The 13,687-nt window shown below is 39.1% G+C and overlaps 1 protein-coding gene across 1 annotated transcript in view; it reads right to left on the bottom strand.

Moving 5' to 3' along the window:
* Positions 1 to 6,756, bottom strand: part of gab2 (GRB2-associated binding protein 2) — an 83,251-nt gene extending 76,495 nt beyond the window's left edge. The window contains exon 1 of the mRNA XM_063016782.1: positions 6,583 to 6,756. Coding sequence (XP_062872852.1) covers positions 6,583 to 6,654 — 72 coding nt within the window. The 5' untranslated portion in view covers positions 6,655 to 6,756. The remainder of the gene's footprint in view (positions 1 to 6,582) is intronic.
* Between the last annotated feature and the right edge of the window lie 6,931 nt (positions 6,757 to 13,687).

Raw genomic sequence — 13,687 nt, forward strand, 5'->3', positions numbered from 1 at the left:
CAATACTTGTGCTAGATGGGCGCGTCACTGCCAAGGACTACCGAACCATTCTGGAGGACCATGTGCATCCAATGGCGGTGCCGTGTATCAGGATGACAATGCACCAATACACACAGCAAGACTGGTGAAAGATTGGTTTGATGAACATGAAAGTGAAGTTGAACATCTCCCATGGCCTGCACAGTCACCAGATCTAAATATTATTGAGCCACTTTGGGGTGTTTTGGAGAAGCGAGTCAGGAAACGTTTTCCTCCACCAGCATCACGTAGTGACCTGGCCACTATCCTGCAAGAAGAATGGCTTAAAATCCCTCTGACCACTGTGCAGGACTTGTATATGTCATTTCCAAGACGAATTGACGCTGTATTGGCCGCAAAAGGAGGCCCTACACCATACTAATAAATTATTGTGGTCTAAAACCAGGTGTTTCAGTTATTTTGTCCAACCCCTGTATATATATATATATATATATATAAAAACAGCCAAACGTCTGTGGTAATATGTATTACTAATAAAGAGCTAAAAAGGGTTTCCTGTCAACAAGACAGCTAAATTACTACATACACTGGTTTAGTAATAGATCTGTTCTTTATAATCACACATAATGACGGCGGTGTTGGCCTATAAGATCTTCAGCCTCGTCAGTGATGAGTACAGGATGAGGTAAGCAATACCACAGGATTATTCAGCTATTTCATGTTTCCACAGATCATCCTAGAAACAGTTTCATATATGGCAATACAATATGCATCATACTCTCTTCTCCCACACGTATAATGTGCTCTCAACATTAGTGTTATAGGCCCACTAGCTTGTAGAGCTTCAAGTTTTCCATGACCTGCTCCTAAAACACCTGTTTGTTTATTGTTTGTTTGGGTTACATTCATGACAGAAACAGTAGTTACTCATAACACAAGACTCATCAGTTCACAAGTTTACTGTCAAACACAGTCACGGACAATTTTGTATCTCCAATTCACCTCACCTCACCTTACGTGCATGTTTTTGGGAGGAAACCGGAGCTCCCGGAGGAAACCCACACAGACACGGGGGGAACATGCAAACTCCACACAGAAAGGACCCGGACCGCCCGACCTGGGGATCGAACCCAGGACCTTCTTGCTGTGAGGCGACAGTGCTACCCACTGAGCCACCGTGCCACCATAATACCTAGTTCTTAACCCTATGTGAGCTGGATCAGGTGGTTCTAAGAACATGAAACACTCTAGGAATAATGAGCCTCCAGAACTGGAGTTAAAGAACCCTGCTTTTAGAAAATATGTTTCCTAAGAACACCCTAAAGCAGTCTAGTCCTTCGTGCTGCCTTGCCATTAATCATAGTTTGTCTAGTGTTATTTGTATTTTGAAGTCATGATAGCGATTTAAACCGAGACTAACAATGTTTGAAGTTTATTAGATGTTTTTTTCTGAGATCTCCTGAGAGCTGTTCCAAGTTATCTCCATTCAGAGAAAGATAGAGATAATGGCTCTCACTGTGGTTTGATAGAATCCTAAAACAGCAGAATGTCTTTTGTAAGCCTTTTGAGTCTTATCACTTCTGGAATTTTCTATAGATTGTGGCATAGTGTTTCTACAGAAACTTTACATTTTGTATTCAACCTCCCAGCCCTACTTGTACAACCTGTACATGACTATTTTAACTTGAAACGTTTTAAAAGTTTGGATTTATAACTCACAAACATGTCTAGCAGTGAATAGAGACTACTGGGAGCCATGTGCAAACAAATTCGTGCCTATTTGCCCTACTTTTCGATGGCTATTAAATTGATTAGCATTTCAGAGTGAAATATTCCTTTAAGGACAATGTGAACTAACAACCTTGCAAAAACAGATCCCTCCATTTTCCAACTGTTGCTACAGGGCACTAACTGACATAAGTGTTTGTGTTGGAAATTTGCATATGATTTGCAAGGCATGACCTAGGTTCATGTGATGTCTTCTAAAGTACCACCTATATTAAGAATGCTTGACATATTACAAAAAAAAAACACACTGCAGTCCTGCTGAGTAGAATTTGGTAAGACAAATAAAACTTTCTAAACAACGTTGCTTGGGGCTTTCCAGTGCTTGCTTACTGCTATGATGTGTTCCGCTATGTGTATGAAAAGACAGGCCAATATGTTTAGAAATGTCTTGCGTTAGTGCTGCATGCACCATTGTCAAACTATTGGAAAAACCAATGGAGGCTGGCAATTCGATCCGAGGCATTACAGCACGGTTCTCGACCGCAGTCGGGCTGTTTGTTCTGATGTGCACACAAGACCCTGATACTTTTAGGAATTAGGAAATAATTCAGTACGTGTGCAGAGGATGAATTTAAGAAATGGTTAAGATAACAAGGAAGAGACAAATGACATCATGGCTACATTAGGAAGGAAGATGAAGAGCTTCTGTCATACAACACTTTAAATAAACATGTACCAGCTGTTTTATCAGAGCTTAAGCTTCTCCTTTTGTAAAAAAAAATAATAATAAAAAAAAAAAAAAGGTCCATGATCAGATTTTAGGAAATGGAAAATATTAGTCTCTGTTGTATGAACACCAGGCAAGATGCATGAGAAGAAAAATGCCCCACCACTGGGGGCTTGCTGGGCTAATCTTCCACATACAAATGACTCATCTCATGCTTTACTGTATCAGATGAAAGACAGCAGGCTGCCGGCTGTACTGTATAATAGGAACAGTTGTACGGACAGCTGTCCTAAACAGAATTAGGGGACAGACGGTGGCACCACAGCATCCTTAAAGCTTGTTGTGCGCCCGGTTTGTTGCAATTATGCACACAAATCCTAATAAGAAAATACAAATGGGTTACTCTATAAAATTTGTGTCCTCCAAGTTGTTGTTTTTTAAATAGACATAGATAAAAGAGCTAGCAAAGAGTTTGTGGTGCAAATTATTTGTTATTAAGTCTGCCATATTACAAATCATACTGTAAAGCCATCAGCTATTACAAATATTTACAAATAATTATTAAATTATCCATTGGTGCACCATTTTTTTTTGGCTATGTCAAGAGGGAGAGAAGGGGGCATTAATGACCCCTGTAATAGATTGGCTTCCTGTCATGCCTTGCACCCAATGATTCTGGATAAAACTGGACCCAGCACAACTCTGACCAGAATAAAGCGGTTGATATAAATGAAATGAATTTTTTTGGCTATACGACCAATAGCAGAGTGACATCAGTTATCTTTCTCTGACAGAGTATTTTGTAAGTTAGTTAACATGTTATGCACCTTCACACAAACCACAATAAGCTGGTTAAAGTCAGCCTTCCCAGCACAAAATAAAACTAAGTACATTTTACAAATAAAATGTATCCAGCTCTAGTGGACACAAGTCTTCTTCCTTCGCAATTATATCATTAATAGATGCTTAAACATTGAGCAAGTGTGTAGTGATAGACTCTTGGGGTTGTGCCTACAACATGACTACTGTAGGAAATGTAAACAAGCCAGCCTGGCTCTGTATTTCTAGATTACTTTTGTTGTCAAGTGTCACCTATAGAAGAAAACTGTGCCAGCAATATATTCCTGGCAATTCTGTGTTTAATTCTTGCTTTTAGTCACTGGCTGTGAGGAGTTTTCACAAGGGGTAAACTGGCTACACTATACTGCCTCTTGGTGTGAGTAAGTGAATGTGTGAGTGTTTGTCATCTGGTGATTGACTGTCGCCCTGTCCAGGGTGTTTTCCTGCCTTGTGTGAAAAAGAGATGATTCAGTGTTTAGTAAAAATAAATGAATGGACGATTTTTCTGTCTTATAAACACAAGCTTTGATGAACACCATTCAGATTATAGTATTTTCCAGATATTTCCATCATATTTTGTAACCATTAAGAACATGAAAATACTAACCAGTGCATCTTTAATATGTGTGCGTGGATTTCCATTTTCTTTTATTTCCCTCAAATATACATTTTAAGGACCATTTACTCTTCCCTGTTTAATGGTGTAAGTGGAAAATTAGGAATCTGTTTTTATTTTGAGACCTTTCATTTACATTACAGGGTTGCACAAATTTCCAGGATGAAAATGAGTCAATAAGTATATTTACTTTTGGATTTTCTCCACACTCCACTGTGTTGTAAATGTAAAAACAGGGTGTTTTAATGTTAAATTCTTTGTCTAATAATGTGAAATGTCTGTCTGTCTGTCTGTCTGTCTGTCTGTCTGTCTGTCTGTCTGCAGTGGGGGAAATAAGTATTTGATCCCCTGCTGATTTTGTAAGTTTACCCCCTTACAAAGACTTGAACAGTCTATAACTTTTATGGAAGGTTTATTTTAACAGAGAGAGACAGAATATCAACAAAAAATCCAGGAAAAAAAACATTAAATAAAAGTTATAAATTAATTTGTATTTAATTAAGGGAAATAAGTATTTGATCCCCTACCAACCAGCAAGAATTCTGACCCCCACAGACCGGTTATGTGCCCATGAGGCACACAAATTAGTCCTGTCCCTGTATAAAAGACTTCTGTCACAGAATCAGTTTCTTCCATTCAAATCACTCGACCACCATGGGCAAGACCAAAGAGCTATCAAAGGACATCAGGGACAAGATTGTGGACCTGCACAAGGCTGGAATGGGCTACAAGACCATCAGCAAGAAGCTTGGTGAGAAAGAGACCACTGTTGGTGCGATAATTCGAAAATGGAAGAAATACAAGAGCTGGGAGCACAGTCACCAAGAAAACCATTAATAACACACTTCGCCGTAATGGATTGAGATCCTGCAGTGCCCGCAAAGTCCCTTTGCTCAAGAAGGCTCATGTACAGGCCCGTCTGAAGTTTGCCAATGAACACCTGAATGATTCAGAGAAAGCTTGGGAGAATGTGATATGGTCAGATGAGACCAAAATTGAGCTCTTTGGCATCAACTCCACTCGCCGTGTTTGGAGGCAGAGAAATGTCCAGTGGGGATGGTGTTCTTGGGGTCATATCCAGCATTTCTCTGCTCCCAGCTCCCTTGAGATCATTGACAAGCTCCTCCCGTGTAATTCTGGACTGACCTCACCTTTCTCAGAATCATTCTTACCCCACCAGGTGAGATCTTGCATGGAGCTCCAGAGTGAGGGTGATTGACTGTGATCTTGTATTTCTTCCATTTTTGAATGATCGCACCAACAGTGGTCTCTTTCTCACCAAGCGTCTTGCTGATGGTCTTGTAGCCCATTCCAGCCTTGTGCAGGTCTACAATCTTGTCCCTAACGTCCTTTGATAGCTCTTTGGTCTTGCCCATGGTGGTCGAGTGATTTGAATGGAAGAAACTGATTCTGTGACAGGAGTCTATTATACAGGGACAGGACTAATTTGTGTGCCTCATGGGCACATAACCGGTCTGTGGGGGTCAGAATTCTTGCTGGTTGGTAGGGGATCAAATACTTATTTCCCTTAATTAAATACAAATTAATTTATAACTTTTATTTAATGTTTTTTTTCTGGATGTTTTGTTGATATTCTGTCTCTCTCTGTTAAAATAAACCTTCCATAAAAATTATAGACTGTTCAAGTCTTTGTAAGGGGGTAAACTTACAAAATCAGCAGGGGATCAAATACTTATTTCCCCCACTGTATCTGTCTGTCTGTCTGTCTGTCTGTATATCTGTATATTTATCTGTCTGTATCTGTCTGTCTTTGTCAAATATACATTTTAGGGACCATTTACTCTTCCCTGTTCAATGGTGCAAGTGAAAAAGTAGGAATCTGTTTTTATTTTGAGACCTTTCATTTACATTACAGGGTTGCACAAATTTCCAGGAAGAAAATGTATATTTGACTAAAAGGAAGTATATTTACTTTTGGATTTTCTCCACACTCTGTGTTGTAAATGTCAAAATCTACCTGTCTGTCTGTCCGTCCGTCCGTCTATCTATCTATATATCTGTATATCTGTCTGTCTGTCTGTCTGTCTGACTGACTTTCTCAAATATGCATTTTAGACACCATTTACTCTTCCCTGCAAGTGGAAAATTAGGAATCTGTTTTTATTTTGGAATCTAATTCACATTAAAGGGTTGCACAAATATCCAGGGTGAAAAAGAGTCAATAAGTATATTTACTGTGTTTAATCATGTTTATAAATATCTAAATATTTTAGATTTTTTTCCACACTGTGTTGTAAATCTCATTGTACTATATCAAAAAGGTTTTTTTCATTTGTTAAATTCTTTGTCTAATAATGTAAACTGACCTGTTAGAACGAACCAAATAGAGTAAATAACAGCTTATTATTACTAACATAGACATCTTTTGTTTTTATGAGTATAAACAGGAGAACATCTGGGGTTTCTCATTTTGGAGGGAGGGATGTTCTTTCCTCCAGGCAACATGGATGCACCTGCTAACGCATTTAAAGCTCAGGAGTATTTATATTAGCCTTTAGAAGAACTAAATTAAATATAATATAGCTAAGTAACCTCTCTACTAGGAATACCAATAAAGGTAAAGCATTATCTTACAGCAGCAAAACTGCAAAGTTGAAAAAACAGTGTCCAAATGTCCAAATACGCATACGCACACAAAAATACAGTAGTACTAATTCTCTTAAAAACTTACATATCTTCTTAACTTCTTCTCAGGTGGTGATTTTCTCAGCCAGCCCTGGCATATTATTTCTCCCCCGCTCATTTTAGCTCAGATAATCTCAACAGCAGATGTACACTCGTATCCTCAGGTGAGACACTCGTATTCCTTGGTAATGCAGGTCCATTTAGGCAACAAGGAATTGCGCGCACTTGAACGCACCACGCCGGTCCATTTAAAACTGTCCTGTGAACAGCAACAGCAACGCCGGTGTAGAAGTCGTATAGAAGTGAGGACTGTCTCCGTGTGTACTGCAGCAAGGGGTTGAGAAAACCTGGAACTCTGCGCTGCGCTGCGCTGCGCTGGAGAAAGTACCGCTGGGAGTCTTTACTCCGGTTTTCCGTTGACACCCCGCCCGCTACTACGCTCACTGTGGCAACAATAAGTTGCAGATTCACACACAGATCCAGTGCAAAGCCCAGCCGCAACTGTTTTTTTAGCCAATCACAGCCACGCATGGGCGGAGTTGTGAAGTGGGATAGTCGTGTTTTATGAGATGAGGGGCGTGGCTTATGTTTGATTGACAAGCGCAGTGCGCAAACTTAACCAACCGGATCTTGCTATGTTCGCTTCCAAGTAACAGTTACTGATAAACAAAGCCTCAACGTGTCTGGTACACGAGCGAGGCTAAACTGTCAAATCCTCTTTATACAGTCATGCTAAACAACATCGTTATTGTATATGTATGTTTTAAATACTTCCAGTTTATAACCACTTTCAATTCACATACATGTCTTTTGACAGTATAGGCTACTTATTAAGCATTATTTTGAATTAAAGTTTAAGTTCTACATAATGAAGTAGCTACATGTGGCTTTTTGTTTTCCCTAATATTATAAAAAGCTGTGTAGACCAATTATTTTACTGGGTCTGTGTCATTTATTCATTCACTCATTTATTGTCATTTTAATTTCCTTCAGGATCAATAAAGTATCTATCTATCTGTTTGTCTTTCTGTCCGTCCGTCCATCTGTCTGTCTGTCTGTCCGTCCGTCCGTCTGTCTATTTATCTGTCTGTCTGACCGTCCGTCCATCCATCCATCTCACAACCACTTCATCTTTGTCAAGGTTTTGGTGGTTCTGAATCATAGGGCAAAATGTAGGAAACACCTCAGACCGTTTGCAAGTCCATCACAAGGCAGACACAGACACACACAGACACACACGGCAATTTTAGTAGCTCCAGTTGGCCTGACTGCATGTCTTTGGACTTGTGTGAGGAAATCGGAGCACTCGGAGGAACACACAAACCCACACACACACAAGGACAAGATGCAAACTCCACACAGAAAGAACCCTGGCTGTCTGGCTGAGGAATCAAACCCACTATTAGTATTGGTTTCCATTGCAAATTGACCTGTGCTGTACCTAAGTACCATGCTAAATTTGGTTACCCTTCTCGACCAAGCGTACTGAAGCAGGCCTTATGGCTGGTGCAAGAAACAGTGCAGATCATTGATTGGTTAAACAGAATCGTTGCCGGTATAAGACAACACAAACGGCCGACTGCAACAGGTTTAATTAAACTGGTGTTGGGAAGAACACAAAAAGGTTACAGAAAATAAAAGAACACAACAACCTCAGTGAGGCAAACCAAAAATCATCCCGTTGTTGGTACTGCTATTGTTTACAGACACCGTGGCATATTTGCTCTCGGCGTCTGTTGTAAAATGCTGTCATTGCCTCACCTTCAGCAAACTCCTTATACAGTAATTTTACGTATTACTTTGTGCAATTAAAATTGTAATAGGCAGATTTATCCAAGTAACAACTGTGGCCAACACAACACAGTCAGTGTTAACATAACAAAATTTCAATTTCAAGCAAAACCAGCTAAGGTTAACCCTACTTAAATATGTATATAAATAGCAACAGCACAGACAAGATATTTACCAATCAATCTTATTACACATTCCTAAAAATGAGACTAGTACATTGTTAAATGTTTAAAATACTTTTAACAAATCAGGCAATTTTGCTTAGGCAGAAATGAAACGTTCTAGTTCTTTAGGAGCAAAAATAAGACAAGGCTTGACACCTCGCCAAAACACTGTGGCTCTTACAAAAACTATTACAAACATTTTAGACATTTAACCATCTAAAATCCATTATTAAAGTATTTAGGGGAATCTAGTAAGAAAAATTAGCCTGAAAACCTCGGACAATTAATCCCTCAGACGGTACTGCAATAAAAACAGACATGCTTCTGTGATGGGATTTCAACTCATAAGCTTGTTAATATGTTGACAAACCATTACTAAAAAATGTTCCACTTTAACCAGGTTAGAGTCAAAGTGTGTCCAGTGGTACTTGGAAATACTGAGCAGGAAACACACACCGCTAACTGCTAGCTGCACTACTGATTGCTTTAAAAAATACAATTTACTAAAGTCTTTAAAAATACAATTTACTAAGGTTTTCCTGCGTATTTTGTGGACACAGACTTACAAAAACATTACCTTAAAATGGCAATTAAAGTATTTATTTTAATTATTTTATACTACAGTACAGTATATTAACACATAAACTGGAAATCGATTTAAACATAACTAAACAAGGAAAACGCTGACATCTAGTGGCCGTCTGGAGTAGTGCATCTTAATATTGGCCATTCATTCACTTGTTCAACTGCTGTATACAAATTGTAAAATATACACAATACATGGCTATTTAGTTCCAATGACCATCATTTATCTATTTTTAGTCTTTTATAATATGTTGGTCTGATTAAAAAAATACATTTCATCACAAACAACCCTATAAAGAAGTAAATTCCCTTAATTACTATTTTATATATACAGGTGCTGGTCATAAAATTAGAATATCATGAAAAAGTTGATTTATTTCAGTAATTCCATTCAAAAAGTGAAACTTGTATATTATATTCATTCATTACACACAGACTTATATATTTCAAATGTTTATTTCTTTTAATGTTGATGATTATAACTGACAACTAATGAAAACCCCAAATTCAGTATCTCAGAAAATTAGAATATTACTTAAGACCAATACAAAAAAAGGATTTTTAGAAATGTTGGCCAACTGAAAAGTATGAACATGAAAAGTATGAGCATGTACAGCACTCAATACTTAGTTGGGGCTCCTTTTACCTGGATTACTGCAGCAATGCGGCGTGGCATGGAGTCGATCAGTCTGTGGCACTGCTCAGGGGTTATGAGAGCCCAGGTTGCTCTGATAGTGGCCTTCAGCTCTTCTGAATTGTTGGGTCTGGCGTATCGCATCTTCCTCTTCACAATACCCCATAGATTTTCTATGGGGTGAAGGTCAGACGAGTTTGCTGGCCAATTAAGAACAGGGATACCATGGTCCTTAAACCAGGTACTGGTAGCTTTGGCACTGTGTGCAGGTGCCAAGTCCTGTTGGAAAATGAAATCTGCATCTCCATAAAGTTGGTCAGCAGCAGGAAGCATGAAGTGCTCTAAAACTTCCTGGTAGACGGCTGCGTTGACCTTGGACCTCAAAAAACACAGTGGACCAACACCAGCAGATGACATGGCACTCCAAACCATCACTGACTGTGGAAACTTTACACTGGACCTCAAGCAACGTGGATTCTGTGCCTCTCCTCTCTTCCTCCAGACTCTGGGACCTTGATTTCCAAAGGTAATGCAAAATTTACTTTCATCAGAGAACATAACTTTGGACCACTCAGCAGCCTTTTTGTCTTTAGCCCAGGCGAGACGCTTCTGACGCGGTCTCTTGTTCAAGAGTGGCTTGGCACAAGGAATGCGACAGCTGAAACCCATGTCTTGCATACGTCTGTGCGTGGTGGTTCTTGAAGCACTGACTCCAGCTGCAGTCCACTCTTTGTGAATCTCCCCCACATTTTTGAATGGGTTTTGTTTCACAATCCTCTCCAGGGTGCGGTTATCCCTATTGCTTGTACACTTTTTTCTACCACATCTTTTCCTTCCCTTCGCCTCTCTATTAATGTGCTTGGACACAGAGCTCTGTGAACAGCCAGCCTCCTTGTGCAAGGTGTCAATGGTCGTCTTTTGGACAACTGTCAAGTCAGCAGTCTTCCCCATGATTGTGTAGCCTACAGAACTAGACTGAGAGACCATTTAAAGGCCTTTGCAGGTGTTTTGAGTTAATTAGCTGATTAGAGTGTGGCACCAGAAGTCTTCAATATTGTACCTTGTCACAATATTTTAATTTTCTGAGATACTGAATTTGGGGTTTTCATTAGTTGTCAGTTATAATCATCAACATTAAAAGAAATAAACATTTGAAATATATCAGTCTGTGTGTAATGAATGAATATAATATACAAGTTTCACTTTTTGAATGGAATTACTGAAATAAATCAACTTTTTCATGATATTCTAATTTTATGACCAGCACCTGTAAGTATACACTGATCAGCCATAACATTAAAACCACCTCCTTGTTTCTACATTCACTGCCCATTTTATCAGCTCCACTTACCATATAGAAGCACTTCTACAATTACTGACTGTAGTCCATCTGTTTCTCTACATGCTTTCTTTTTTTTTTTAGCCTTCTTTCACCCTGTTCTTCAATGGTCAGGACCCCCACAGGACCACTACAGAGCAGGTATTATTTAGGTGGTGGATCATTCTCAGCACCGACACTGACATCATGGTGGTGTGTTAGTGTGTGTTATGCTGGTATGAGTGGATCAGACACAGCAGCCCTGCTAAAGTTTTTAAATACCGTGTCCACTCACTGTCCACTCTATTAGACACTCCTACCTAGTTGGTCCACCTCGTAGATGTAAAGTCAGAGACAATCGCTCATCTATTGCTGCTGTTTGAGTTGGTCATCTTCTAGACCTTCATCAGTGGTCACAGGACGCTGCCCACGGGGTGCTGTTGGCTGGATATAATTTTGGTTTCTGGACTATTCTCAGTCCAGCAGTGACAACAAGGTGTTTAAAAACTCCATCGGCATTGCTGTGTCCGATCCACTCATACCAGCACAACACACACTAACACACTACCACCATGTCAGTGTAGTGCTGAGAATGATTCACCACCTAAATAATACCTACTCTGTAGTGGTCATGTGGGGGTCCTGACCATTGATGAACAGGGTGAAAGCAGTTTGAAAAAGTATGTAGAGAAACAGATGGACTACAGTCAGTAATTGTAGAACTACAAAGTGCTTCTATATGGTAAGTGGAGCTGATAAAATGGACAGTGAGTGTAGAAACAAGGAAGTGGTTTTAATGTTTTGGCTGATCAGTGTATAAAACATTGCCTAAATGTGAATTTCCCCATTGTGGGACTAATAAAGGATTATCTTATCTTATCTTATCTTATCTATTTTCCATGGCCCAAGCTCATCTCAGAAGGTCGGGTAAGTCATCATAGCAGTCAACAGTTAGGATCCTTTCCCAAACAATTAAAAAGTGTCATTTAATACGAAAGGCGATTTAAACTTGCCTCCATCCTAACATTTTAGAGTGTGTTGCAAGCACCTAATTTTATATTTGTTTAAATTAGTCAGTGGAAACACTGGAAATATTTAATAATTTTAAGTGTCAAGAAAACTGGGTCTTTAGAAAAATTGGGTCTTTAGACATTTGCTAATGGCATGTTTAGGCACTTAAATATAAGTACTTTGTACCTTATGAATCAAAGCTGAAGGGATTCACTTCTGTTATTCAACAAAATAACTTTCACTCTTCTGCTTACTGAATGAACAGTGTGCTATAATTGTACTTTGTCATTACGTTTCCTATAAAATGCTGATCTAGTTTGTCCCTGGAAAAAAATGCAAGACTAAAATTATAAGCACCTGGATTTATTTCTTTAATCCAGTCAGACTTAAGCATGAACATCTTCTAATATGTTTAGGTAGACTAGCTGCACTAATCTGATCTTAGCTGTGAGACAGATGTGTGATGTCATGTGATTGAACAACCTGTTCAGGGTGTATCCCTGTTTTTGCGCCAGTTAGGCTCCCACCACAAACCTGTCTGGGCTAAAGCAGCTCATGAAGGTGATCAACTGTATGCTCATTACCAAAAAACACACAATGTAATACGATGTAATTACCAATAAACACAATGTAATTGTCCATGATAAAACCTGTCTACACCTTCACCTTAATTACCACATTATTACAACATTATTAAATATGTACTTTGGAAATGCCTCCATATCCTCCTGCCAACTGACAATAGCAGGCTTACTGGTTATAATGCAACATTTGTAATTTGTAATTTGTTAAATTGTCACTAATAAATATTACTGGCAATCTATATTCACCAGCCACTTTATTAAGAACACCTGTACAACTGCTTTTATCAGCCAGTGGTGGGGCAGCAGCAGAGTGCATAAAACAGACAGACACCCATAAACAGCTGTAGTTAATATCCACAGATCAGATCTGAGAGAACGTGGAATGATGGTTGAAATCAGACAAGTTGATTTTCTTGTAAAATTTTATACACAGTAATCTCTGGAGTTTAAAATCATCCAGTGATCAGCAGTTCAGCAGGGTTTTTTTTTAAAGATAATTGAAAATTGCTAAGCTGGTATGGCAGATCCTCTTAAGCTCTGGTAAAGTGGATGGTGAGCTTCTGTGAACTGTGATGTTCAGGTCTCTTCAGGTCCAGGTCGTCCACTTCCAGAAGTGCGTCCACAGTAAACATTTTTCTACCCTGGTTTAAGTAAACAACAGTCCAAGGATACAACTCTGCTGAGACCCAGTTAGAACAAAGTTTTTTATAGAAATAAATCAGGGCAGGTAATTACTCATCAGTTCAAGTTTTTAATGTCAAAAAGAGTCACAGACAATTTGGACTGTGGAAAGAACTAAAGCTCTTAGAGGAAACCCACATGGACACAGGGAGAACATGCAGACTCAAAACAGAAAGGACCCAGATTGCTCCACCTAGGAATCAAACCCAGGATCTTCTTGCAGTGAGACGACAGTGCTACCCACCGAGCAGTGGCGATTTCTCTAAGACTGCAAGGGAAGCTCAGCTTCCCCTAAAATGTCCAAAATTAAATGGTCAAATATGTACAGTTGTGTTAACATTTCATTGACTACAAATGCGTTAAAACACATTGATCTCAAAGAC

This window comes from Trichomycterus rosablanca, chromosome 20 (assembly GCF_030014385.1).
Source record: "Trichomycterus rosablanca isolate fTriRos1 chromosome 20, fTriRos1.hap1, whole genome shotgun sequence".
Taxonomy (NCBI): domain Eukaryota; kingdom Metazoa; phylum Chordata; class Actinopteri; order Siluriformes; family Trichomycteridae; genus Trichomycterus; species Trichomycterus rosablanca.